Raw genomic sequence first — 27,402 nt, 5'->3', positions numbered from 1 at the left:
TATCATGATACTAAACAGACAACATATAATTACATATTCTAGATCGCTACATTTAGAAGAAGCATTGAGACAGTGTCTAGCACATTGCTGTTGTTGTTGTTCAGTCACTAAGTCATATCTGACTCTCTGTAACCCCAAGGTCATAAATATTCATTACCCTCTATGTTCACTTCCCTTTTGTTCTTGGTTTTTAACTGAAAAAGCAAACAAACTGAATATGTTCCAAGAAGAAAATTCCTTAATTAGGTAGCTAATTTTTTGTTTTGTTTAAGCTATCAGTTCTTCATTAAAAAAGTTTCTAGTCATGTTGTAAAAAGTGTTTCTGTTACCACAAAGATACTGCCTTTTGTTGGTGTGAATCTTTGAGCATTTGTGTTCAAACAGGCAGACTGGCCGAAGATCCCTGGCTGAGGACCTCAGCTAAGGCACCCCCCAACTATCAGAGATGGAACAAGACACAGACAGAAGTGGGGCCAAGGCAAGAGCCAGAAAGAGCCAGAATAAGTAAGTCAGAGCCAGAAAGAAATGGAAAAGGAGACAGAGAGCAGAGGCAGAAAGAGAAAGGAAGGGAGAGTGAAATCAAAGTGTGGAGTGAGCCGGAGAATGCAAGTCAGTGACAGACTGGCAGAACAAGAGCCCGAGTGAGGGAGGGAGGAGCCAGTGCAGGAAAGCAGCAAGCAAAGGAGCGTGGGCGTGAGGATGGGGTGAGCACGCTGAGCACACGGCACTGCATTTTTTAAGCTGGCTCAAATGTAATCAAAACCTCTCTGCTCTCATTATTCCAAAAATGTCTTAAACTTACCTGAATTATCTCTGATTGTTCAGCTAGAGCCTTTCTTTGTGCCTCCAGAGAAGACACCTGTTGCTGATAAATCAAGCGCTGCTTCTCCCAGTCCAGTGATTTCTGACGAAATTCCTAAAGAGGCAATTAAGGTACTTAACTTCTAAGTGCTTCCCCTTGCTGTCACCACCTTCCAGATTCACTTTTACTTTAATTTTTCCCCAGGTCCCTGGGTACACATGCACCTTTCTCCACAGCAGGAGCCCCATTACTCACTTAACTAATAGAACTGTAGAGTAACACTAAATTCCTCACATACTGTGCGTCTGGATATCTGTCTTCCTAAATTTAACACACTAATGGTGAAGAGTACGAAACACAGATACTGAACACTGGATTCAAGATGATTTTCAAAGATCTGCTGCCACCTAAGGGTTGTTATAATTTCTTAGTGATTTTTCAGAAAACTGATGTTAAGATAATGAAAATTTCAAAATATGATTATACTTATCACTCACTACCCAAATTCTTGGTATCCAAACCCAGGAACTGAACAGATTCAAACAAATGTTCAGATAAATCCCTGGGGAGTCCAAGTCTCATCAGAATCTAAAATTCAGGAACCAGACAGATTCAGTTAACACAGTATCCTTTGATATCCAAATTTTTATTATCTCAACAGAATTATAAAGACACGAATAACAAAAACTGTCTGTATTAAATTTTAACAGATATCTATAACCCAAAGCCAAAGAGTTCAAAATTAATGATGGATCAATAATAACTTCAAGTTGCACAATCAAGAAAATGAGCCCAATATTCATGAAAACGAGGCAAATTAAAGGGAATGGAAACTCAGTCTTTCTATCACTGTCCTCCAAGAGTCTCAACCCCAGAAGCATGCTAGCTTAAGGTAATTACTGTTCACCAGCTGATATTCACTTACTCATTGTTTCTACCACATATATTCCAGGTACTGTTCTAGTGCTAGGGATACAATATCTAATAAAACAAACAAAAATTCTAGCCCCACTCAACTGGAGGGAGACAGGCAACACATTACTGTACAGTAATTAGATACAGACGTCCATCAGTATCCGTGGGAGACTGGTTCCAGACCTCTGTGGTTACTAAATCCACAGATGATCACATCCCTTATAAGAAATGGTATGTTATTCACATGTAACTAATGTGCATCCTCCCACAGGCTTGAAATCATTTCTAGATTACTTATAATGCCTAATACAATCTAAATGCTGTGTAAATAACTATAAATACAATGTAAATGCTTGTGCATAACAAATTCAAGGTCTGCTTTTTGGAACTTTCTGGAATTTGCTTTTCCCAGAATATTTTAGATCCACAGTTGGTTAAATCCACAGATGCAGAACCCATAGATACAGAGAGCCAACTGTACTCATTTTGGGGAAAATCGAGCGTGGAGTACTCAGAGTTGGTGGCTGCAGTTTGCAAAAGAAGTGGTTAGATTGAGTAACATGAAAGTAAACACCAGGAAGATGGAAATGAAGCTATACTATTCTGGGAAGTACAAGGCCTTGACGTGGAAGCATCTTGGCATGTTCAAGGATGAGCAAGAAGGTTAGTGTGGCTGGGGGCGAGTAAGTAAAAGGGGAAAAAAGGAAGGGAAAGGTCAGACTTAATAGGCAGTGAGACTCTGTAGGTCATTATGATAACTTTGTCTTTTAGGAGAAACTACTGTAAATTTACATACAGGAGAAAACATGATTTAACTTAAACTAAACAGAATCCTTCTAGCTGTTGTGCTGAGAAAAGAGAAATCATGGGTGACTCCAAGGTTTTTAGGCTTCAGCAATCTGAGGAATGGAACTACATTAACTAAAACAGAAATGGTGCTGGAAGACGAGGAAGAAAAAAGTCAGGGCCTTTATTTTAAATATGTCAAGTTTGAGACAGCTTTAGATACCGTGTGGAGATGTGAAATGAGAAGTTGGAAATTATTCTGTAGCCAAAAGTCAAGACTAGATATAGGAATATAGGAATTATCAACATATACACAGTGCTTAAAACTATGAGACTGAATGGTATCACCAAGGGAGTGGCCTCGACAGAAAAAAGAAGAGGTACAGCACAGTTGCAGCGTGTTTCAATGCCAAAAGGTTGGGGAGAAAAAATAACTGAGAAAGAGTGGCAAACACCGTAGGAGAAAACCCAGGAAAGTACAATTGTTCTCCAAGCCAAACCAGCTGAGTCCAGTGTTGCAGACAGGGTATGGAAGGAGAGAGTGGACATGGGCTTCAGTAATGCGCATTCACTGGTGAACTCCATGCCAATAGCTTCTGCAGAGGAGAGAAAGGCTTACTGAGTGAGTGTAAGAAAAATGGAAGGAAAGGAACTAGAGACAAATATAGGTACCTAAAGTCATTTAGTTAAATGACTTTTGTTAAACAACTTCATTTTTTGTAAAATGAAGGAGAAAAATGAGACAGTATCCAAAGGACAAAAATAGAGGTCAACAAAGGATATTTAAGAGGGGGGAAATTTGCATGTTGGTGGAAAATATCCAGTAGGGAGGAAAAACCTGAGGATGCAGAATAGAGGGGCATTTCTGGAGTGGTGTTGTGGAAAGGGAACAGGGAGAGCATGGACAGATCCTTCAGTAGGAAGGCAAAGTATATGGAAACAGTTGCAAATAGGAAGGCAGAAAGGTTGGAAGCGGTGAAAATTATCTTTTCATTGCTTCAGTTTTCTCAATGAAATATAAAGGTCATCACCCAGAAGTGAGGATGTGAGGCAAAGTGTTAAAAATTCAAGAAAAGAGAAAGTATGAAACAGTCATTATGGAAAAATAAGGGGAGAGTGAGGAGAAATATGATTCTGGACAGCATGAGGACCCATCTGAGGTAAGTGAACACAAACTGAAAATGAGGCCAGTCAGCAAGATCGTATTTTTCTCCAGCCATGATCTGCCACAAATGACAGGTAAGACAGTGGGCAGAAAGCTGGATTTCATGAAAGTTAAAGGAGGAGCCTGGTGGACCACAGTCAATGGGGTCACAGAGTCGGATGTGACTGAAATGAAGCGACTAGCTAAGCCATGACAAACCTAGACAGCGTATTAAAAAGCAGAGACATTTCTTTGCCATCAAAGGTCCGTATAGTCAAAGCTCTGGTTTCCACGGTAGTCGTGTATGGATGTGAGAGCTGAACCATAAAGAAGGTTGAGTGCTGAAGAATTGATGCTTTTGAACTGTGGTGCTGGAGAAGACTCTTGAGAGTCTCCTGGACAGCAAGGAGATCAAGCCAGTCAATCCTAAAGGAAATGAACCCTGAATATTCGTTGGAAAGACTGATGCTGAAGCTGAAGCTCCAATACTTTGGCCACCTGATGGAACAGATTCACTGGAAAAGACCCTGATGCTGGGAAGCACTGAGGATAGGAGAAGGGGGCAACAGAGGATGAGATGGTTGGATGGTATCACTGACTCAAAGGACATGAGTTTGACCAAACTCCAGGAGATGGTGAAGGACAGGGAAGCCCTGCAGTGCATGGGGTCACAAAGTGCATCGGACACAACTGAGCCACTGAACAACAAAAACAACAACAAAGAGAGGGCACAGGAACGGAAGGGGAATATAAGGAGCAAACCATGGGAGAGAAGCTGGGTAAGAAGTGGTAGGTGCAGACACGAGGCAGGTATGGAGCAGTGACAAGTGGCCAGATCCAAACACTTTAAGGAATGGAGAATCAGGTGATCATTGAGCATTGGGAATAAGAGGCAACAAGCTGAAAAGAAGGGGATGGTAGTCAGAAAGAACGAGATGCTTAAAACTGTGATCCTTGGAGGGTTGCAAGTATTGCTAGCGACAGCACCTAAGGAATTGCAATGGGAAAAGGGAAAAGAGACAGAAAGGGAATCAAAATATCCCTGGAGGAAAAGAACACCAATGAACCAAAGACCATAGTAGTATAAGGATCATCCTTGTGGATACCAAAATCCTCAAGAATTACGGTAAGAGCAATGTTGGAGAGAATGACAATCAACCGGGGGAGTAATCAGGGATCAGAAGATGAGTAATTTTGCCTGTATATACATTGTTGTTTAGTCACTAAGTTGTGTCTGACTCTTGAGACCCCATGGACTGCAGCCTGCCAGTCTCCTCTGTCCACGGGATTTCCCAGGCAAGAATACTGGAATGGATTGCCATTTCCTTTTCCAAGGGATCTTCCCAACCCAGGGAAGGAACCTGAGTCTCCTATGTTGATTGGCAGATTCTTTACCACTGAGCCACCAGGGATGGTGGTATATGCTGATGACATGAAAATCAAAAGATGGAGACTCTTGGGTACAAAGAAAACAGAATGGTCTGGAAGTGGTAACGGGGAATAAGAACATGAGGGGTTTTATGCAAAAACCCAGGTACCAGTGAAGAAGGCTGGAGAGAAAGCAAAATCTGATTCTAAGCTCTTCAAACATAGAAAAATATTGAGATGTAAAAAAGTATTAAAAGTAGAAATTAAAATTCTAGGTAGTAATAATATAACAGTCTTAGAGGGTGACAGGTCACTCTGAGTAGAAACATTGTAAGTAATCATACAAAGATGTTGAACAATGTTTCTCAAATTAACATCAGCTGGGGAAGCTAGATAAAGTGCAGAGTCCTAGCTCACATGCCATACTACTGGATCAGAATCTCTGGGAGACTAAAGAGGACCCTGGTTAACACTTAGGTACACTTGAGAACCAAGAGCATAGACAGAGGAGAGGAGCGGTGGATTCAAGAGGGAAAAAGTGACAGCCCCACGCTGTTCTTGGTGGTGTTAAGTCTCAACTTCCTTAACTCCTCTGGGAACCAAGATAGACAATAATCATGGAGTTACTCAGACTTAACAAAAACTTAGTCAGCAAAGAGGGAGGCAAGTGATTTATCATATCTAAATGGGAACTAAGAATAAATAATCTGATATGCAAAGTACTGTGTACAAAAAAGCCACATACCTTCAACACTTACTAAGCCCCTACTGTGTTAGGTGATAAATAAAACAAAGACAAAACTCACAGAGGACAGCCAGTAACTGGTATCAGTGCTCCTTAGTACTGGCATTTGGGGTACAATAGGTCTTTCCTGTGCGGAATAGGCCCAGTCATGTTTAGCGTCCCTGGTTCCTGTGCCCTACCCACCAGTTTCACTCCCAGTCATTCTGACAACCAAAACAATGTCTCAAATATTTCCAATGACCTCAAAGGATGGCACCACCCTCTTGAGAACTACTGATAGCTAGTAACCACAGGGAACCAGATGATGACAGGACACCCTCCCACCTCTGAAATAGCTCAGTGGTAGTCCTGCCGGTAAGAGAAAATTGGCTTCATGGAACAGCACTATTAGAAACAGAGTTTTCCTACATGAAGGCTGACAATCACTACAAGCCAATCAGTACTATGAACATACCTCTATTTTTCCAGTTAACCTCTCAATTTCAGACCGATCTTCCCTGTGATTTTTGGCATTTCCTCTGAAGTCTCTTACATGTTTTTTCTGTAGCTTTTCATAGCTTCTCTTCAGTCTGCCTAACTGTAGACACAGTTATTTCTAGACTTAAAATTTAAGAATGTGTAAACAGTGCTGGTAAAACAAACTGGCGTTATAAAAGCACAAGTAGAGCTGACTAGCATCCCTGAAAATAGAGAGCATGTTAGATAAAATACAAAACTCAAAACTACATACAAAAAGTAAACACCAGGAAAAAAAAGAGTCAAAGAAAAAATAAAGAGAAAAGTTTAATAAATAAATAAAACAAAGGTCTAATTTTTTATTATAATATACAATGCCCTGCACTGAGGGGCCCCACAACCCATCCTCACAATAAAAGCAGCAAATAAACACTCTTTCTTTTCTCCAGGCCTGTGGTTCTTGAACCATTCCCCAGTGGAACACTGATATTCACTATGCAGGAGAGGAATGCTTCGGAATTAAATAAAAAGTATTTTTTTGCCAATCTGAAGAATACAATTCAGTTAACTGGTAGAATTTTCTTACCTTTCTAATCTATCCCCAAATGGTTCTGAAACCTTTGAATCTTCCATTACTTAAAATCTAGTAACTGACTCAACTCAAAAATTAAAACATTTAACATAAGATTTTGGTGTCAGCATTTCATGGTGTTATACAAAAATAGTTTCTTTCAGATACTCAACCAAGAATATTTTAGAATCATTGTTGTAGGTAATATCAAACATATAAAAGGCAAGATTCTGGGTTTAAGAACAGAGAAAGATTTCTACCCCAATATCTTCCATGGAATATGTACATCTACTTTATAAAGTAGAAACCAGCTCATTAACAAAATTCTCAAGGTTGAAGAGACAGAATTATACAATATATAATACAATTAAAATCTTACTTCTTCATGTAGTTTCTTTAACTCTTGCTTATACTCCATGGCCATCTCTTGCTTGACTTTTTCATGTTTTTCTACCTGCTGACGCAACATTCCAATCTAAAAGCAGAGAGGTGGCAGTATTTTTCATTATTAGCATTGAAACAATTACCCTGAAACATAAAAATAGAAAATAACCTTTGTACTTATCTGTAAAGACACATTCTCAACTATACAACTTCTCAGGAAGTCAAATACCTAATTATTTAATAATTTATAACACTTCCAAAAAAATAGAAAAGAAGCAATTGTTCTAGAATTTCTAGGTTTAGATGAAAATTTACTCTATCTCATTTATTCTTCCTAACCCTTTTTACCATAAAAAAAAAAAAACCCTCACAAAAAATTAACAAATTACAAGAACCTTGGAATCTAAAAATATTGAACAAAAATCTATGCGAGTTCAAGAATAAATTCTTTAAAGCAAAGCACAGAATACTAACATTAGACAGAAAGACACCAGGAAGCTGAAAGCTCTTGCTATAGACAGTCAATATTCATTTAGATTTACCCACAAATTTAGTATTGTGCTAAAAGTCCTTCAGTCATGTCTGACTCTCTGTGACTCTATGGACTATAGCCCATCAAGCTCCTCTGTGCATGGGGTTCTCCAGGCAAGAATACTGGAGTGGGTTGCCATTTCCTAATCCAGGGGATCTTCCCCACTCAGGTATTAAACCCGTATCTCCTGCATTAGCAGGTGGATTCTTTACCACTGAGCCACCTGGGAAGCCCTATTAGATAAATAGCTAAGACTAAAACTTAAGAATACACCATAAAATGTTATTTAGAAATAAGAATGTCAAAAGAAAAAAAAAAAAGGAGTTAAAGATACCAAAAGAACTGTCTTACAGATGCAAGAATCCTAGGTTCAGAGAAATAGGGCAGATGATCATTGTTTTTTCTTATGAGCCTTATAGAACTATTTTTCTTTTCATTTATTATAAGAGTCTAGCATTAGTATAAAATGTGAAGAAACAATTGTTAAATTTTATTTATTTACCAGGGTCTGGTTCATAATAGTCAAGCAACAATATTCAAATTTCTTAAAGAAAGTATATTTATTACTAGTACAAACAACTCCCTCACTCTCAGCAATAGGCATTAGGCAGAGAAAAGGAGGCCAAATTTTGAAAACTGTCAGTATGGATGGTATCATTTTAACTACAATTTAGAGTTTTTAAAGTGGTTTCTTAAACCGTAACTCAATCTTCACAACATGGGAACATAGGAACTATATCCTCATTTTGCACAGGATGAAACAGGTTCAGAGACGTTAAATTATTTGTCCAAGGCCATTCAGGTGAAAAAATGCACAGCCAGGACTCCAAATCCCTTACTTGTTTCATTAGGTCTACCTGCTCTGTAGGGCATTAGAAGGCAACAGCAGCAGCAGGGTCCATTAAAACCAATCCAATTCAAACAGTGTAATCAGAAAACATATAAAGCATTCATTTATGAAATGAGTTGTTTATACTAGTACTCCTCCAAGTATGAGCTGCAGATGGGCTGGACCTGGTCACAACAGCAATCCAACATGAGGTAAGAACCTTGAAGTAGAATGTAAATCAATTATGTTACAAAAAACACTGTTTGGTGCAACTGACATTTTTATACAGCAAAACTTCCTGTGATGTGAAGGATACAATGCACTGATTTACATTCTGATGCAAGCGTTACCTTACCATGAACCTGTCATTTGAGTAGCACCGGTTTATACTATGGGGCTAACTGCTCCTAGGCCTGAAACTTACAAACAAATAAAAATGACAAAAACTTAAAGGCCTATATGCTAGTTCTTCTATCATATGCTGTTCAAGTAGATTAATAAATATATTACTACCAATAACAGTGAAATTACAATTTCACAGATCAACTCTATGGAACAGATTCTTATCATTTAGTTCAGTTCAGTCGCTCAGTCGTGTCCAACTCTTTCCGACCCCATGAATTGCAGCACGCCAGGCCTCCCTGTCCATCACCAACTCCCGGAGTTTAATCAAACTCATGCCCATCGAGTCGGTGATGCCATCCAGCCATCTCATCCTCTGTCGTCCCCTTCTCCTCCTGCCCCCAATCCCTTCAAGCATCAGGGTCTTTTCCAATGAGTCAACTCTTTGCATGAGGTGGCCGAAGTATTGCAATTTCAGCTTCAGCATCAGTCCTTCCAATGAACACCCAGGACTGATCTCCTTCAGGATGGACTGGTTGGAATTCCTTGCAGTCCAAGGGACTCTCAAGAGTCTTCTCCAACACCACAGTTCAAAAGCATCAATTTTTCAGCGCTCAGCTTTCTTCACAGTCCAACTCTCACATCCATACATGACCACTGGAAAAACCATAGCCTTGACCAGACAGAACTTTGTTGGCAAAGTAATGTCTCTGCTTTTTAATATGCTGTCTAGGTTGGTCATAACTTTCCTTCCAAGGAGTAAGCGTCTTTTAATTTCATGGCTGCAGTCACCATCTGCAGTGATTTTGGAGCCCCTAAAAATAAAGTCTGACACTGTTTCCACTGTCTCCCCATCTATTTCCCATGAGGTGATGGGACCAGATGCCATGATCTTAGTTTTCTGAATGCACTTTACCTCTAGAAACTTCATCAACTTCCAGCAACCCAATCAATGAAGCAGCGAATCATTGACAGCTACATTTCTAAATATCTTTTATATCTCGATGCCCAAACTTGTAATCTTCAAATCCTTATAAAGGAGCCCATCTGCCCAATCCCATCAATTTCTTTTTAAGTGTTAAGTATGGGATACCTCAGAAATACTGCAGGTTCCTTCCAGATCACCACAATAAAGCAAATTCTGTGATAAAATGAGTCATACAAATATTTTCGGTTTCCCAGCACATATAAATGTTCTGTTTGCACTCTACTATAGTCAACTAAATGTGCAAGAACATTATGCCTAAAAAGCAATGCATATATCTATCTTAATTTAAAAAACATTGTATTGCAAAAAAAAAAAAGACGCTAACCATCATCAGAACCTTCCATAAGTCATAATCTTCATGCTGATAGAGGATTTAAAATATTGCAAGAATCGAGCCTCCCTGGGGCCTCAGTGGTAAAGAATCCCCCTGCCAATGCAGGAAACACAGGCTTAATCCCTGATCTGGGAAGATCCCAGATGCTGTGCAAGGTACAACTAAGCCCATGGGCCACAACTATTAAGAATACAAAAAAGAACTGTACCAAAAAAGGTCTTAATGACCCAGATAACCACAATTGTGTGGTCACTCACTTAGAGCCAGACATCCTACAGTGTGAAGTCAAGTGGGCCTTAGGAAGCATCACTACAAAGTTAGTGGAGGTGATGGAATTCCAGCAACGCTATTTCAAATCCTAAAAGATGATACTGTTAAGTGCTGCACTCAATATGTCAGCAAATTTAGAAAACTCAGCAGTGGCCACAGGACTGGAAAACATCAGTTTTCATTCCAATCTCAAGGAAAGGCAATGTCAAAGAATGTTCAAATTACTGTACAATTGTACTTATTTCACATGCTAGCAAGATTATGCTCAAAATTCTTCAAGTTAGACTTCAGCAGTATGTGAACCAAGAACTTCCAGATGTTCAAGCTGGATTTAGAAAAGGCAGAACCAGAGATGAAATTGCCAACATATGCTGGATTATAGAAAAAGCAAGGGAATTTCAAAAAATGTCTACTTCTGCTTCATTGACTATGCTAAAGCCTTTGACTGTGTGAATCACAACAAACTGGAAAATTCTTAAAGAGATGAGAATACCGGACCACCTGACCTGTCCCCTAAGAAACCTGTGTACAGGTCAAGAAGCAACAGTTAGAACTGGACATGGAACAGCAGAGGGTTCAAAATTGGGAAAGGAGTATGTCAAGGCTGTATATTGTCACCCTGCTTTATTTAACTTATATGCAGAGGACATCATGAGAAATGCTGGGCTGGATGAAGCACAAGCTGGAATCAAGATTGCCGGGAGAAATATCAACAACCTCAGAAACGCAGATGACATCACCTTTATGGCAGAAAGCAAAGAAGAACTAAAGAGCCTCTTGATGAAAGTGAAAGAAAACAGTGAAAAAGCTGGCTTAAAACTCAACATTCAAAAAACTAAGCTCATGGCATCTGGTCCCACCACTTCATAGATGAAGGAAAAGTGGAAACAGTGACAGATTTCATTCTCTTGGGCTCAAAAATTACTGCGGATGGTAACTGCATCCACGAAATTAAAAGACGCTTGCTCCTTGGAAGAAAAGCTATGACAAACCCAGACAACAAATAAAAGCAGAGACATCACTTTGCTAACAAAGCTATGGTTTTTCCAGTAGTCATGTATAGTTGTGAGAGTTGGACCATAAAGATGGCTGAGCACTTTAGAATTGATGCTTTTGTACTGCAGTGCTGGAGAAGACACTTGAGGGTCCCTTGGAGAGCAAGGAGATCAAAGCAATCAATCCTAAAAGAAATCAACCATGAATATTCACTGGAAGGACTGATGCTGAAGCTGAAGCTCCGACACTTTGGCCACCTGATGCAACTGACTCACTGGAAAGGACTCTGATACTGGGAAAGATTGAAGGTAGGAGGAGGAGGAGTCAACAGAGGAGGAGATGGTTGGATGGCATCACTGACGCAATGGACACGAGTTTGAGCAAACTCAGGGAGATAGTGAAGGACAGGGAGGCCTGGCGTGCTGCAGTCCATGGTGTCACAAAGACTCAGACATGACTGAGCAACTGAACAACAACCAGAGACCAGGAGCCACAACTACTGAGCCCATGTGCCACAACTCCTGAAGCCCACATGCTCTAGAGCCCATGCTCAGCAACAAGAGAAGCCACCACAAAGAGAAGCCCGAGCACTGCAACTAGAGTAGCCCTTGCCCCCTGCAACTAGAGGAAAGCCTCCACAGGAACAAAGACCCAGCACAGCTGAAAATAAATAATTTGTCTAAAAAAAGAAATATTTAAGAATTACCAAAATGAGACATAAGAGACATGAAGTCAGCAAATGCTGTTAGAAACAAGATGCCTACACACCTGAGTTCAACTCAAGGTGGCCTCAAACCTTCAATCTGTAAAAAATACAGTATCTGCAAAGTGCAATAAAGTGAAGCACAATAAAATGAAGTCTGCCTGTAGTGCGGTAGTGCCTATGACATCAAAACTAAGCTACAGGAATAAATTTAAAGAGCCCTGGAGTGACAAAATAGTCTCACGATTACAAAGAAGGGAATTTCTTTAATTCACAGAAACATACATGGGAGTTTCTAACAAAATAAACAACTTAGATAGCTACGTATACAGATATGACCCTTGAACAACATAGGTCTGAGCTGCACAGATCCACCTATACGGGAATTTTTTTCAATAAACATGTGTTACATATTGCACTATCCAAGGTTGGTTGAATCCACAGATTCAGAACTACAGATACAAGTGACAATGTTAGTCGCTCAGTCGTGCCTAACTCCTTGTGACCCCATGGACTGTAGCCTGCCAAGCTCCTGTGTCCATGGGATTTTCCATGTAAGAATACTAGAGTGGGTTGCCATTCCCTTCTCCAGAGGATGGTCCTGACCAAGGGACTGAACTCGGGTCTCCTGCATTGCAGGCAGATTCTTTACCGTCTGAGGCACCAGGAAAGTCCCAAGATACGAGTCAACTGTAAAATTGTACATAGATTTTCAACTGCATGGGGGATTGGTGCCCCCTGACTCCCAGGTTCAAGGGTCAACAGTACAGTGTTTAACTAGGAAACCACTATCACCTTAACTTACTAAATGGAACTACTTGTGTTTGCCCCTGGAGAAATAAAGAAGTGGTAACTAAGGTAACTTATCAAGGAGCACTGACTCTACCTAAATTACAAATAAATAAATACATATATATGTATATATATATGAGATTGTCATTCCATGCACTTTTTCAATAACTTCAATATCTTTTCATGAGATATAACTTTAAAATAATTCTCAAAAGTCTACCCAAATTTTAAAATAAATGCCAGTTTAGCAAGTGGCATCTCAGAACACAATCTAACATAGCCAACATAACTATGTAGAGTTGACCCTTAAACAACATGGTTGAACTTCATGGGTCCACTTATACATAGATTTTTTTTCAATAAATACTACAGTACTACATGAATTCATGAATGTGGACTCTCAGATAAAGAGAAAGAAAGTGAAAGTGAAAGTAGCTCAGTTGTGTGGGACTCTCTGCAACCCCATGGGCTGGAATTCTCCAGGCCATAATACTGGAGTGGGTAGCCTTTCCCTTCTCCAGGGGATCTTCCCAACCCAGGGATCAGACCCAGATCTCCTGCATTGCAGCCAGATTCATTTTCATTTGAGCCACCAGATAAAGAAGGCCGACTATAAAGTTCTATGTGGATTTTTTAGTGCATTGGAGTCAATGCATCTAACCCCCACATTGTACAAGAGTCAACTCTACTGCTATGACCCAAACTGCAAAAGGCCAACCATTGACAGATTCTCTTGACAAGTAAAAAAACACTTTTTGAAGCCTAACACTTTCCTTGTGACATGAAACATTTCTAAGATATTCTTGATAAGTGCAGTACCATCAACAGAATCAAAATCTCAATGTATCACTCACAGAAGTGCCCTTAAGAAGCAGAACAGCAGCACTGAGTGGTGATCCTACTGGTAGGAAAGCCCATCCACGTGGGGCTTGGGACCAGTGTTTACCTACAGTCCTTCCAAGCCTTCTGAGATTAGTATTCATGCCAGAAATTTAGGGGACGTTCTTGCACTTATATATGCTCTCTGCTTATCTTCCAATATTCAATGTTCTTTTACTGTATCAGCTAAATTAAGAGAAATCAATTAGCAAATGTTATTAAACTTTTCCCAAAAATCATCAATAACACTGGGTGGTGAGATCATAAATAATATTTATTTTCTTCTTTTCTTTCTTTTCCCCTTTTCTTTTCAACAAGTGTAAATGTACATTTTTTTAAGTTTTATGAATTTTATTTTAAACCTAACCAAAAGAAGCAAATTGTTGAATTTGGGCATAACTTTTTACACTAATCACATAATGTGGCCAAAAACAACATTCACTAAACTCAGTGATTATTAACATGGGCATGTAATAGAATGATCATGTGCCTCCCTTTACATTTTCTTAAAGAAGTTACATATGTACTACATGTGACCAAGGTAACATGATCCTTGAAATATTAACAACATTAACATTCTTATGCATTTTCACCAATGAATTTTTCTTCTGAAAAAAAAAAAAAGAAAAATAAAACAGAATTTGACATACAAATGTTTTCTATGCATTATAAAGAAGAGTATTAACAATTCAAGATAGCGATGTAGAAAGATTCAGAACTCACCGCCCTCCTCAGACTCACTGGATCTACAGCTAAACATGGAACAATTTCTTCTTGGAAAAAACTTAAACTTGGTTGAGGGACAACTACATGTTGGACAAAAGAAAAGAAAACCATACAAAAGCCTGTAGGGGAGATGGAGACACAATCTCACTGTAAATCTCACCCCTAGTGTAGCAACCATAACCAGAAGGGAACTCAAAACTCAGACCTTCTCATTGAGGAGCAAAGGGTTCAAACCTCACCTTGGGCACCCCAACTTTTAAGACAGGCACTTGAGAGGTGAGCCCCCAAACATCTAATTTCTGAAAACCAATGGGTCTTGTGTCCCAAGAGCCACAAACTGAGAGCAACCTGAGAAACACCTCTTAGAGGGCTCATGTGCTTGGACTCACCCATCCCAGAGTCCAGCTCAGAGGCAGCCAACTGGGGCTAGACTTAAAGTGAGTAAGGCCCACCATCAAAACCTCAGCTAAAGGGACAGGGGTCTTGTTCAACACACACAGGTAGGCTCCTGCTGGAACACCCTGGAAACAAAGCCTAGAAGGTACCACCTTTGTCATGCTCCAGAGCACCACCATCTCCCTGGAAGAGAATCTTGCTCTGATGTCCTGATTTTTACAGCTCCTGCCCAGGCTATGATTCTAGATCACCTGGCTCTAGAGACCAACGGAGCTTCGTGTTCTGGGTCCTAAGGAACTGTTATAATCAATGTCACCCAGAAAGCAGCTCATGCCCCAGTCAGGTGCCTGGATTTTTGTGACTACTGCTAGAGAACACCTCTACATTAACTGGCTCTGGTGGTAAGTGGGGGCTTCCCTGGTGGATTTACAAGAATCCACCTGCAATGCAGGAGACCCCGGTTCAATTCCTGGGTTGGGAAGATCCCCTGGAGAAGGGATAGGTTACCCTCTCCAGTATTCTTGGGCTTCCCTGGTGGTTCAGATGGTAAAGAATCCACCTGCAATGCGGGAAAGACCTAGGTTCAATCCCTGGGTTGGGAAGATCCCCGGAGGAGGGCATGGCTACCCACTCCAGTATCCTTGCCTGGAGAATCCCCACTGGCGGGCTACAGTCCATGGGGTCACAAAGAGTCGGACACAACTGAGCCACTAAGCAAAGGTGGTCAGTGGGGCTTATACTCATGGGTCCTACAGGACTGCAACCCAAGGAGAAAGGGTTCTTGAACAGCTACAATCACAAGGGCACAGCAAAAGGCAACAGACCCTGGAGTTGCATTCTTTCTGTGGAGGGAGACTATGAACTGATCATCATGGCTGCTAAGGGACAAGCTTCTGATTAGGCAGGCATCTTGGCGGTGACTGCAATCCTCTCCAGAGACCTTGGAGGGTACTACCTCTGCTTTCGCACTCTGCTGCCTCCAGTGCACAGACGGCAGAGCTCTACACATGGCCTGTGCCCAGGGGCCTCCCTTTGGTTATGGAGCTCTAGGTGACTGCAAGGACCTGCATTCCTGGGTCCCACACGACTCTGGCAATCAGAGGGGTAGTTCTTGGCAGGCTACTACCCTTAAGGCACTGTACAGGAAGTAGAGTGAGGCACACTCCCCAGGCTTTCTGTGAGAGTCCCCTTTACTTGTCTCGGACCTTTGTCCTAAGGAGTAGGCTTCAGGTTTGGCTCACATTTAGTGGCCTATGGAGTTGCTCTCAAAGAACATGGGCTGTGGACACCTTCTTGGCATTCTCCCTCTGCCTTGCTCCAGCCCAGAGTATTACCCAGAAAACAGCTCATCTGGAGCCCACATGGTGACCTCCAAATCACCCGGCTCTGAGAACCAATGTGGCTTACTCCTGCAGCCCCTCAAAACTGTATATATTTGCATACTTTAAAAGCTGCTGCCCCAGCTTCCAGTCAGTCTGAATCTAGGTGCTGAGATTCTCCATTTCAGGACAATGACAGGTCTTGGCACATCCTCAACTACTGGGAGCTACTAAAAATACAATAGGCTGCCTAGACAAGTACAGATGTTTGAGAAACACCCAGAAGCTGAGGCAGGGTTGAATTACAAGGTTCATCTCCTACAGAAGGCTACTCCTTCAATACTGGAAGAGGTGGTTATTTCATTTATTGTACAGAAATAAATGGAGAGTCAAGGAACAGAGGAATATGTTCCAAATGAAAATAAGATAAACCTCAGAAGAAACCTTAATGAAATGGAGGTAAGTAATTTGGGATTACCTGATAAGAGTTCAAAGTAATGGTCACAAAAATGCTCACTGAACTGGGGGTAAGAATAGATGATGAGAACTTCAACAAAGAGACAAGAAAAATATAAGAAAGTACCAAGTAGAAATCACAGAACCAAAGAATACAATAGCTGAACTGAAGAACACACTAAAGGGGTTTAACAGCAGACTAGATGAAGTCAACTCACTGACAAGGCCACGGAATATGCCCAATTACAGCAGCAAAATGAAAAAAGAATGAATACTGTGAAGATGGCTTCAGGAGCCTATGGGACACCAAACAGACTTTCACTTTATAGGGCTCCTAAAAGAGGAAGAGAGAAAGGAGTAGAAATCTTATTTGAAAAAAATATGGCTGAAAACTTCCCTAACTTGGGGAAGAAAACAAGCATCCAGACCCAGGAAATCCTGAGAATTGCAAACAAGATGCTACTAGGGTTTCCCTGGTGGCTCAGTGGTAAAGAATCTGCCTGCCAATGCAGGAAACATGGATTCAATCCCTGATCTGGGAAGATCCCACATGCCTCAGAGCAACTAAGCACGTGGGCCACAACTATTCTATTTAGCCTGTGCTCTAGAGCCCAGGAGCCGCAACTACTGAGCCCCGGTGCTGCAGCTCCTCAAGCTTGCGTGCCCTAGAGCCTGTGCTCTGCAGCAGGAGAACCCACGTAAGGAGAAGCCTGCACACCACAACCAGAGTATCCCCTGCTCGCCACAACCGGAGAAAAGCTCACGCAGCAACAAAGACCCAGCACAGCCAAAAATGAATGATAAATCAATAAAATGATATTTTACAAGATGCCATCAAAGAGACCCACACCAAGACACATTACAACTAAAATGTCAAAAGTTAAAGACAAGGAGATAATCTCAAAAGCTGTGAGAGAAACACTAGTTCTGTACAAAGGAACTCTCATAAAGCTATCAGCTGATCTTTCAGCGCAAACATTGTAAGCCAGAAAGCATGGTACATTCAAAGTACCAGAAGAAGAAAATTTCCAATCAAGAATACTCTGCCCAACAAAGTTTTCATTCAGAATCAAAAGAGAGATAGAGTTTTCAGACAAGCAAAAGTTAAAGGAATTCACCACCACTGAATTGGCCTTATAAGAAATTTTAAAGGGACTCCTTTAAGCTGAAAGAAAGGATGCTAATTATAATTAGTAACAACAACACAAATGAAAGGATAATTATCATTGGAAAAGTAAACACACAGTGAAGGCAGTGGATGAATTACTAATAAAGCTGATACAAAGGTTAAATGAAAAAACTATGATTACAATAACTAGCTGAAAATGCACAAGATAAAAATATATAAAATGTGACATTAAAACATACATGAGAGTAAAAAAAAAAAAAACATACATGAGAGTAAATGTTGAGTTTCAGAATGGGATCAAACTTCAGATGTTATCAACTTAAAATAGACTGTTACAAATATAAGTTGTTAAATGTAAGTCTCATGGTAACCACAAAGCAAAAACCTACAATAAATAAACAAAGAGAAAGAGAAACGGATATAAGAATGCCACTAAAGAAAGTCATCAAACCACAGAGGAAGAGAGCAAAGGAAAGGAACAGAGAAAAACTACAAAAGCTGCTAGAAGACAATTAACACAATGGCAATAAGCACATACTTATCAATAATTACTTTACCTGTAAATGGACTAAATTATCTAACCAAAAGCCACAGAAAGGCTGAAGAAATAAAAAGCAACACACTCCTATATATGCTGCCTACAAGAGATAACTTTAGATATAAGGACACACTGAAAGCAAAGGGGTGGAAAAAGAGTCCACGCAAATGAAAACCAGAAAAGAAAGACGGATCAGCTATACTTATATTAGAAACAAACAAAAAACAAACCTCTAAAACATACTTTTTAATAAGAGACAAAGAAGGGCATTACATAAAGGGGTCAATCCAATGAGAGGATATAACATTTGTAAATATTTATGTACCCAAAATAGGAGCACCTAAATACGTCTCACAATTATTAACAGACCTAAATGGAGACATAGGCAGCAATACAATAATAATAGGGGACTCTCATATCCCACTTACATCAATGAAAAAATCATCCAGACAGAAAATCAGTAAGGAGATATCAGCCTTAAACAACATATTATACTATATGGACTTAACAGATATTTATAGAACATTCCATCCAAAAACAACAGAAGACACATTCTTCTCAAGTATATATCGAACATCTTTAATAGATAGATAAATCATATGTTAGGCCAGAGACCAAGTCTTAATAAATTTAAGAATATTTAAATCACATCAAGCATCTTTTCCAATCACAATGGCATGAAATGAGAAATTACATGACGAAAAGTGGAAAATATACAACTAATAATTAATAAAATATACAACTAAATAATCTCCACAGATTAAACAACATGCTACTGAATAACCAATGGGCCAAAGAAGAAATCAAAAGAGAAATCAAAAACACCTTAAGAAAAACAAACATGTAAACATTAACATGCTAAAATTTATGAAATACAGTAAAAACAGTTCTGTGAGGGAAGTTTGCAGTGATAAATACCTACTTCAAGAAGCAAGAAAAGTCTCACACACAATCTAACTTCACTTTAATGAACTAGAAAAAGAAAATACAAAGCCCAAAGTTAGTAGAAGAGAGGAAATAAAGATTCAGCTCAGTTCAGTCACTCAGTTGTGTCCAACTCTTTGCAACCCCATGGACTGCAGCACACCAGGCCTCCATGTCCATCACCAATTCCAGAAGTTTACTCAAATTCATGTCCATTGAGTCAGTGATGCAACCATCTCATCCTCTGTCATCCTTTAGAGCAGAAATAAATGAAATAGAGACTAAAAAGACAACAAAGATCAGTGAAACTAAGAGCTAGTTTTTAGAAGGCAAATAAAATTGACAAAACCTTAGCTAGACTAAGAAAAATAGAAAGGACTCAAATAAGTCAGAAATTAAAGAGGAGATATTACAAGTGATACCACAGAAATACAAAGGATCATACAGACTACTATGAACAATCATATGCCAACAAATTAGACAAACCAGAAGAAATGGATAAACTCCTACAAACATGTAGGCTCAAAGACTAAATGACGATAAAACAGAAAGTCTGAACAGACCAATCACTAGCAAGCAGATTGAATCAGTAATCAAAAACTCTCAACAAACAAAAGTCCAGGACCAAATGGCTTCACTGGTGAATTCTATGAAACAATCAAAGAAGAATCAATATCAATCTTCTTCAAGCTCTTCCAAAAAATATAAGAGGGGGATCATTTCAAAACACAATTTATGAGGGCAGTATTACCCTGTACCAAAACCAGACAAGAGTACTACCAAAAAAAAAAAAATTTTTTTTTTACAGACTAATATCCCCGATGAACATAGATGCAAAAATTCTCAACAAAATATTCAGTAATACGTTAAAAAGATCACATGTCATTATCAAGTGAAATTTATTTCAGAGACACAGGAATGGTCCAACATCTGTAAATCAGTCAATGTGATACACTATATAACAAAATGAAGACAAAAATGCTATGATCATCTCAATAGATGCATAAAAAATATTTGACAAAACTCAAATACACTCATTTATGATAAAAATCTCAAATCTCTCAATAAAGCAGGTATGGAGGAAACATACCTTAACATAATTAATGGCACACATGACAAGCATACAGCTAACATCATACTCAGTGTTGAAAATCTCAAAGCTTTTCCTCTAAGATCAGGTATAATACAAGGATGTTCACTTCACCACTTTTATTCAACACAGTATTGGAAGTTGTAGCCAGAATAGTTAGGCAAGAAAAAGAAATAAAAGGCATTCAAATTGGAAAGGAAGAAGCAATACTGTCACTGTTTGCAGATGACATGAAAATAGCTAGGAAACCGTAGAGTCCATCACAAACTAATAGAACTAATAAATGATTTCAATAATACTACAGGATACAAAATCAATTAAAAAATCTATTGTGTTTAATAACAAGCTATCAAAAAGAGAAATTGAAGAAAATAATCCCATTTACAACTGCATAAAAATAGTAAAATACCCAGGAGTAAATTTAACCAACAAGGTGAGATATGTGGATACTGAACACTACAAAACATTAAAACATTAGCAAAAGAAATTGAAAAAGACACAAATAAATGGAAAGATGAAAGACTAAAAGGATCGCTATTGTTAAAATGGCAATATTATCCAAAGCAATCTACAACTGCAGTGCAGTAGATATCAAAATTCTAATGGCATTTCTCACATAAAACAAACAAACAAAAAAATCCTAAAATTTGTATGGACCTGAACAGTCAAAGCAATCTTGAGAAAGAACAAAGCTGGAGGCACCATGCTCCCTAACGTCCAAGCATATTATAAGACTATTATTACATGCAAACAGTAAAGTTCTATTGGCATAAAAAAAAGGCAACCTACTGAATGGGAGAAAATACCTGCACATTAGTAACTGACAGAGGGTTGATACCCAAAACATACAATGAATTTACACAATTCAAAGGCAAAAAACCACAAATCATCCAATGAAAAAATGGGCAAAAGATCCAAATAGACGTTTTTCCAAAGGAGATATATATAGATAACTAATAGGGACATGAAAAGATGGTCAACATCACTAATCATCAGGGAAATGCAAATCAAAACCACAAAGAGAGAGCAACTCAAATCTTGCAGAATGGCAAGTATAAAAAAGACAACAAATAACAGGTGTCAGCAAGGATGCAGACAAAAGGGAAACCTTGTGCACTTTTTGTAAACACTTAAGTTAGTGCAACCATTATGGAAAATAATACAGAGAATTTTCAAAAAATTAAAAATAGAACTACCATACAATCTAGTAATTTCACTTCTGAGTACTTATCTGAAGAAAATTAAAAAACACTAATTCAAAAAGATACATGCATCCTCGTGTTCACTGTAGAATTATAATACAAAGATGAGGAAACAACCTCAGTATTTACTGATGACTGAATGGATAAAGAAATCATGGGATATGTGTATATATAAAGAATATTATTCAGCCATAAAAAACAAAAGTTGCCACTTGCCACAGCATGAGTGGACATTGACAGCATTACACTAAATGAAGTAATTCAGACAAAGAAAGACAGATACTCAAATGCTGTCTGATCTCTTACACGTAGAATCTACAAAAACAAACAAAAAATAAGCTCATAGATAAAGAAAACACATTGGTGGCTGCAAAAGGCAAAGCTTGGATCAGAGGGTGGAAGAAATGAGTGATCAGGGTTTTGTTTTAATAAAGTGATTAAAAAAAAATGTAAATGTTTTCTTCAACAAATATATAAGAAACATTACGTTGGTGCAAAAGTAATTGCGGTTTCGCATTGTTGAACTTTGCCATTTGATATTGGAATGCATTCTTAAATGTGATTGTTATACATCATTTTAATGCACATTTCTCACTTTACATTTCTTTGCTAATGACTTATTACTTACTGTTTATTTTATATTTATTTTAGTCTATGGAAAAGATGTTAGACAAAAAGCAAATTTGAACAATTTTCTTACTCGAGTTCCAAATGGGTTGGAAAGCCGTGGAGACAATTAACATCAACAACACATTTGGTCCAGTAATTGCTAATGTACTTAAAATGCAGTGGCGGTTCAAGAAGTTTTGCAAAGAAGATAAGAACTTTAAAGATGAGGAGTACAGTGACCAGCAAAAAGAAGCTGACAACGACCAACTGAGAGGATCGTCAAAGCTGATCCTCTTACAACTAGATGAGAAGTTGCCAAAGAACTTAATGTTGACCATTCTACAGTCATTTGGCATTTGAAGCAAATTGGAAAGGTGAAGAAGTTTGGTAAGTGGGTACCTCGTGAGCTGACCACAAATCAAAAAAATCGCAACAACAATGAACTATTTCTTGATCTGATTGTGACATGCAACAAAAAGTGGATTTCACACGACAACCAGAAGAAACCAGCTGAGTGACTGGACCACAAAGAAGCCCCAAAGCACTTTCCAAGGCCACACACACACAAAAAAAGGGTCATGGTCACTGTTTGTTGGTCTGTGGCCCATCTGATCCACTACAGCTTTCTGAATCCTGGCAAAACCATTTCATCTACAAGTATGCTCTGCAAATTGATGAGATGCACCAAAAACTGCCACATCTGCAGCTGACACTGGTCAACAGAAAGGCCCCAATTTTCCTCCACAACAATGCCCACCACACGTCACACAACCAGCACTTCAAAAGGTGAATGAGTTGGGCTACAAAGTCTTGTCTCATCTGCGATATTCAGCTGACCTCTCGCCAACTACCACTTTCTCAAGCATCTTGACAACTTTTTTCAGGGAAAATGCTTTCACAACTAGCAGGAGGCAGAAAATGCTTTCCAAGAATTCATGGAATCCCAAGGCATGGATTTTTATGCTACAGGAATAAACTTATTTCTTACTGGCAAAAATAATGATTATAATGGTTCCCATTTTGATTAATAAAGATGTGTTTGAGCCCAGTTATAATGATTTAAAATTCATGGTCTGAAACCACAATTACATTTGCACCAACCTAATAAAAGGCAAAGTGAAAATATCAATAAGAGCAGCAAATCGTCTGCATTACCTCTTTGTGTTTCAAATCCAACTGACTCCTGAGAGCCTTAAGTTCCCGTTCACGGATGTCCAAGCAAGTTTCTAGAGCGTGTGTCTGTCCTTCCCATTCAGATTTTTTATGAGCTACCATTATGTCAATCTGTTTCATGAGCTCCTGCAGTTCTGCTTCACAGGATGTCAAAAATCCCCTATAAATAAGAACAGACCCTTAAGAACACAGAACATATCTCCAAGTGGCTTTTCATCTTTCACATGTAAAAATAGAGCAAATGTAAACCTACCTAGGGTGGAACAATGTCAACAAATAATTAGAAGTAAAAAACATCTCTGAGCTTTTCCCTTTCAGGCATATAAGGTGATCACCTATTCCACAGAACAGTCTTCCTCCAGCAGCCAACCTAAAGCCTACATCATGTGACCAAACACAGACTGATGTTGGAAGTCTGGTTTGGGAGTGAGACTTCCATAGCCAACAACTATCTCATCTTTAACATTTTAGGGAAGCTTTCTGAAGAATCCAGGCAAGCATATGTCATATTCTCAGCTAGCCAAGCAAATAAATAGCTTTGGAAACAAGTAGGAAAATGACAATACAACTTTAAGAACTGTCTTAAGAAATTCATCCTTGAGCCAAATTTATTTCAACTACTTCTTTCCAACTCATTATTAGCAACTTACTACAATCTATCTTCCTGTCAACTTACTGATGTCCTTCCATATTTCAGGAGATGTCAGATGTTACAAAGGTAAAAACACAAGTGGACACAAATGTATTGGATTCAAAGAGGTTTCCAGGAATGGCCACAGAGAGATAACTACTAAGGCTTAAATACTTTAAAAAACAAGTCATTTGCTCTAAGTGTCAAAACAAAATCGTTTTGTTTTTTAAAGGTGAAAATTTAAAGTGGGTTGACAGAAAGTATCCAGCTTCACACTGCTGAGATGAGGGAAACACCCCAAGGAGAGATGCTGTCCACAAACATGACATGGATCAGCCTAGATTTTGTTCACATTTCTGCTTCTGTACCCAAAGCACAAAATGGTCAGAGGCGTAACTCAGACATGCTTTTTAAACTCAGTGAGAAACTTAGGGTCAAAAGCAAACTTACCCATCATGCCCCCGATTTTGTATTCCTTCCAACAAAGCCTCCATCGCCAAATCTCCTTTGTTTTGGCAACTGGGAAAGCAAAAAAGTCAGTCAGGAGAAAACTCATTTTTTATGTTGTAACATTCCAACTTACAAACTTAAGAATGTGAATGAAAGCATACAAATTAACAATGATAAAATGCAACACTCCTTAGGATAACTGTAGAAGAGTCAAGGAATAGCTCTTCAAGAAATGGTAGAACCAAACACACTTCAAAATAACTTAAAATGATCTGCACTGCCATTGACACTTCCACGCATGACTAAAATCAAATACCTTATTGTGGCATCGCTACTTTCTCACCTAAGAGTAGGTCTGGGTGGAAGTGGGATGCTAGCAGCAGAGGGACACAGACACTAACAAAACAAGAGGTCAGAGGAAAAGTGAGCTCTTTTTAAAGAGATAGTGTTAAAAGGTTAAATGCTCTGTGCTTGAACTTATTGGTCCATCATGGGAGCTCCTATTCAACTCTAGATGACAGGCGTATGAAGCTCCTAGAACAGCTTCCATCCCCTAAGAGGCGGCTACTGACCTCCTTCCTCTGCACTTCATTGTTCTTAGTCCTTAACAGGTCATTTCACTGGAGTTACATCACACTAGTGAGTGAGGTGAAGTCGCGCAGTCGTGTCGGACTCTTTATGACCCAAGGACTGCAGCCTCCCAATCTCCTCCTTCCATGGCATTTTCCAGGCAAGAATACTGGAGTGGATTGCCATTTCCTTCTCCATACATCACACTGGAAATGTCTTTTTTCACACCCTTTTCCCTTACTATTCCACCCTCAAGGGCAGAAAACCAGTTTTATTTATAACCCACAGCTCCAGGGCCCAGTGTGGCATTTCAACCTAATCTGCACTGAATACTTTTGGCTGGCTTATCTCAATTCCCCTCCCTTTTTCACCTAGCCTCCTACACAAACTGGTCTATAGCTGGAGAACTGCAGAGAAGAATCTAGCAGAGAAAGAAAGGAAGGGAGACAGAACAGACTATCACAGAAAGAGAAAGACACACCATAAAGAAAGGCAGATGAGACGAGAAAGACCGCCCTTAAGTTTGGATATGCCAATGAACAGTAACTGCTGTAGGTTTCTCACTTATCACAAAACTTTAGAATGTTCACGTGTCAAACCACTACTCATTCCTGAAGAACTGCTTTTTTCCTTCAACATTCAGAGGCTCAACTCTGAAATGTCTTCAAATTATATTGCTCTAAGAGGACTCCTCTACTCAATAAAGAAATCAGTGTTGTACTAACCACTAGATACAGTATTGAAACTGAAATAGCCCCTTTCAAGGAATTACTAGTCTAGTATGGGAAGGAAAAAAATTAACTAAAATGTTTCCCTAAAGTGAAAAATACAGTGATAGAGGCATGCATAGGATGTCCTGCAGACACAGAAGAATAAGAAGACTGGAAAATACAACCACTGCATGTTATCTGCACCTATTTCTAAAGTTACTATCAGAAGTATTAAATAACTATTCATGCATAAATATGGCAGAGAGGATTTCTTTCTAGTCGGTTTATCATTTGTATTATACCAAAATTAGACAAAATAAAAAGTTAAAGGTTTTCATGTTCTATTTCACTGTCTTTCAAACAATGATACAGTCAATTACAACAAGACAAAGATTCTGCTTTGCTCCACTTCAGGGAACTGAATGGCAGGACACAGTTCAGACAGTACTATGTAGATGAAGATCCAGGATAGAGTCTTACTCTGCAACTAACTAGCTTTGTGTCCTTGAACTTCAGTTTCTTTCTTATAAAGGGGTATGACCTATATAGTTTCCAAAATTTCTTCCAGTTTTTAAAGGGATTCTAATGGTCAAACCGGAGAAGGCAATGGCACCCCACTCCAGTACTCTTGCCTGGAAAATCCCATGGACAGAGGAGCCTGGTGGGCTGCAGTCCATGGGGTCGCCAAGAGTTGGACACGACTGCACAACTTCACTTTCACTTTTCACTTTCATGCGTTGGAGAAGGAAATGGCAACCCACTCCAGTATTCTTGCCTGGAGAATCCCAGGGATGGGGGAGCCTGGTGGGCTGCCATCTATGGGGTCACACAGAGTCGGACACGACTGAAGTGACTTAGCAGCAGCAGCAATGGTCAAATACATATATACTGTAAGTACCATGCTCTTGACAACCCTATGTCGATATTTAGATTTAGTAACATAATACACAATATATTTTCTGGATGACATTATTTAGTAATTAGCAATATTTATTTTGTTGTTGTTCAGTCACTAAGTCGTGTCTGACACCATGGACTATAGCACACCAAGCTCCTCTGTCCTCCACTAGCTTCAGGAGTTACTCAAATTCATGTCCAGTGAGAAGCTAAAAGTCATTGAATGCTCAACTGTTCTGCCTTGTCTATATTGTCTAATTCAATCTTCAGAACAATCATAAAAGATACATACTATCATTTTCAGGAAACTGAGGCTTGAAAGGTTAACTTGACCATGGCAAACTACAAACCTCAGTCCCAGGACTCAAACCTAGGCAGTGTGACTCCTAAGCTCCAGCCAATATGTGATCTTTATATATTTTACAGTATTCCAGATCTTAAAATACATCATCATATCTTCTTCTGATTTAATCTTCCTGATATAAACAAAATGAAACCATTTTGAAAAGTCTGGACACAGGAAGAAACACAAACTGAACTATGACACCACCACCATGGACACCAGAGGGCAGTAGCACAATCATGAAAATAGCCCATTTCAGAAATTAAAATCATGGTCTAAGTCTAAGACAATGAGATCTGTTTTAAACAAAAGGTGGGGGTGATGTAGGGAAGATAAGTAACATTTGCTATAGAAAATAATCTAATATATAATTTTTAAAAAAAAAATACTTTCACTATCTTCT

The 27,402-nt window shown here is 39.1% G+C and overlaps 1 protein-coding gene across 12 annotated transcripts in view; it reads right to left on the bottom strand.

Annotated features, from left to right (window-relative positions):
• The window catches only part of CEP63 (centrosomal protein 63), a 79,442-nt gene that overhangs the window by 45,001 nt on the left and 7,039 nt on the right, over nucleotides 1-27,402 (bottom strand). For 11 of the 12 annotated variants that reach the window (XM_043874353.1, XM_043874356.1, XM_043874357.1 and 8 more), the window contains 5 exons: nucleotides 24,480-24,548; nucleotides 23,381-23,558; nucleotides 7,167-7,262; nucleotides 6,215-6,337; nucleotides 803-916 (listed from right to left, as the gene is read on the bottom strand). In XM_043874353.1, the coding sequence (XP_043730288.1) occupies nucleotides 803-916; nucleotides 6,215-6,337; nucleotides 7,167-7,262; nucleotides 23,381-23,558; nucleotides 24,480-24,548 (580 nt within the window). The remainder of the gene's footprint in view (nucleotides 1-802; nucleotides 917-6,214; nucleotides 6,338-7,166; nucleotides 7,263-23,380; nucleotides 23,559-24,479; nucleotides 24,549-27,402) is intronic. The other variant, XM_043874352.1, reaches the window with a different exon arrangement.

This window comes from Cervus elaphus, chromosome 19 (assembly GCF_910594005.1).
Source record: "Cervus elaphus chromosome 19, mCerEla1.1, whole genome shotgun sequence".
NCBI classification, from domain to species: domain Eukaryota; kingdom Metazoa; phylum Chordata; class Mammalia; order Artiodactyla; family Cervidae; genus Cervus; species Cervus elaphus.
Note: the sequence above shows the minus strand (reverse complement) of the source record. Positions and strands in the feature narration are given on the sequence as shown.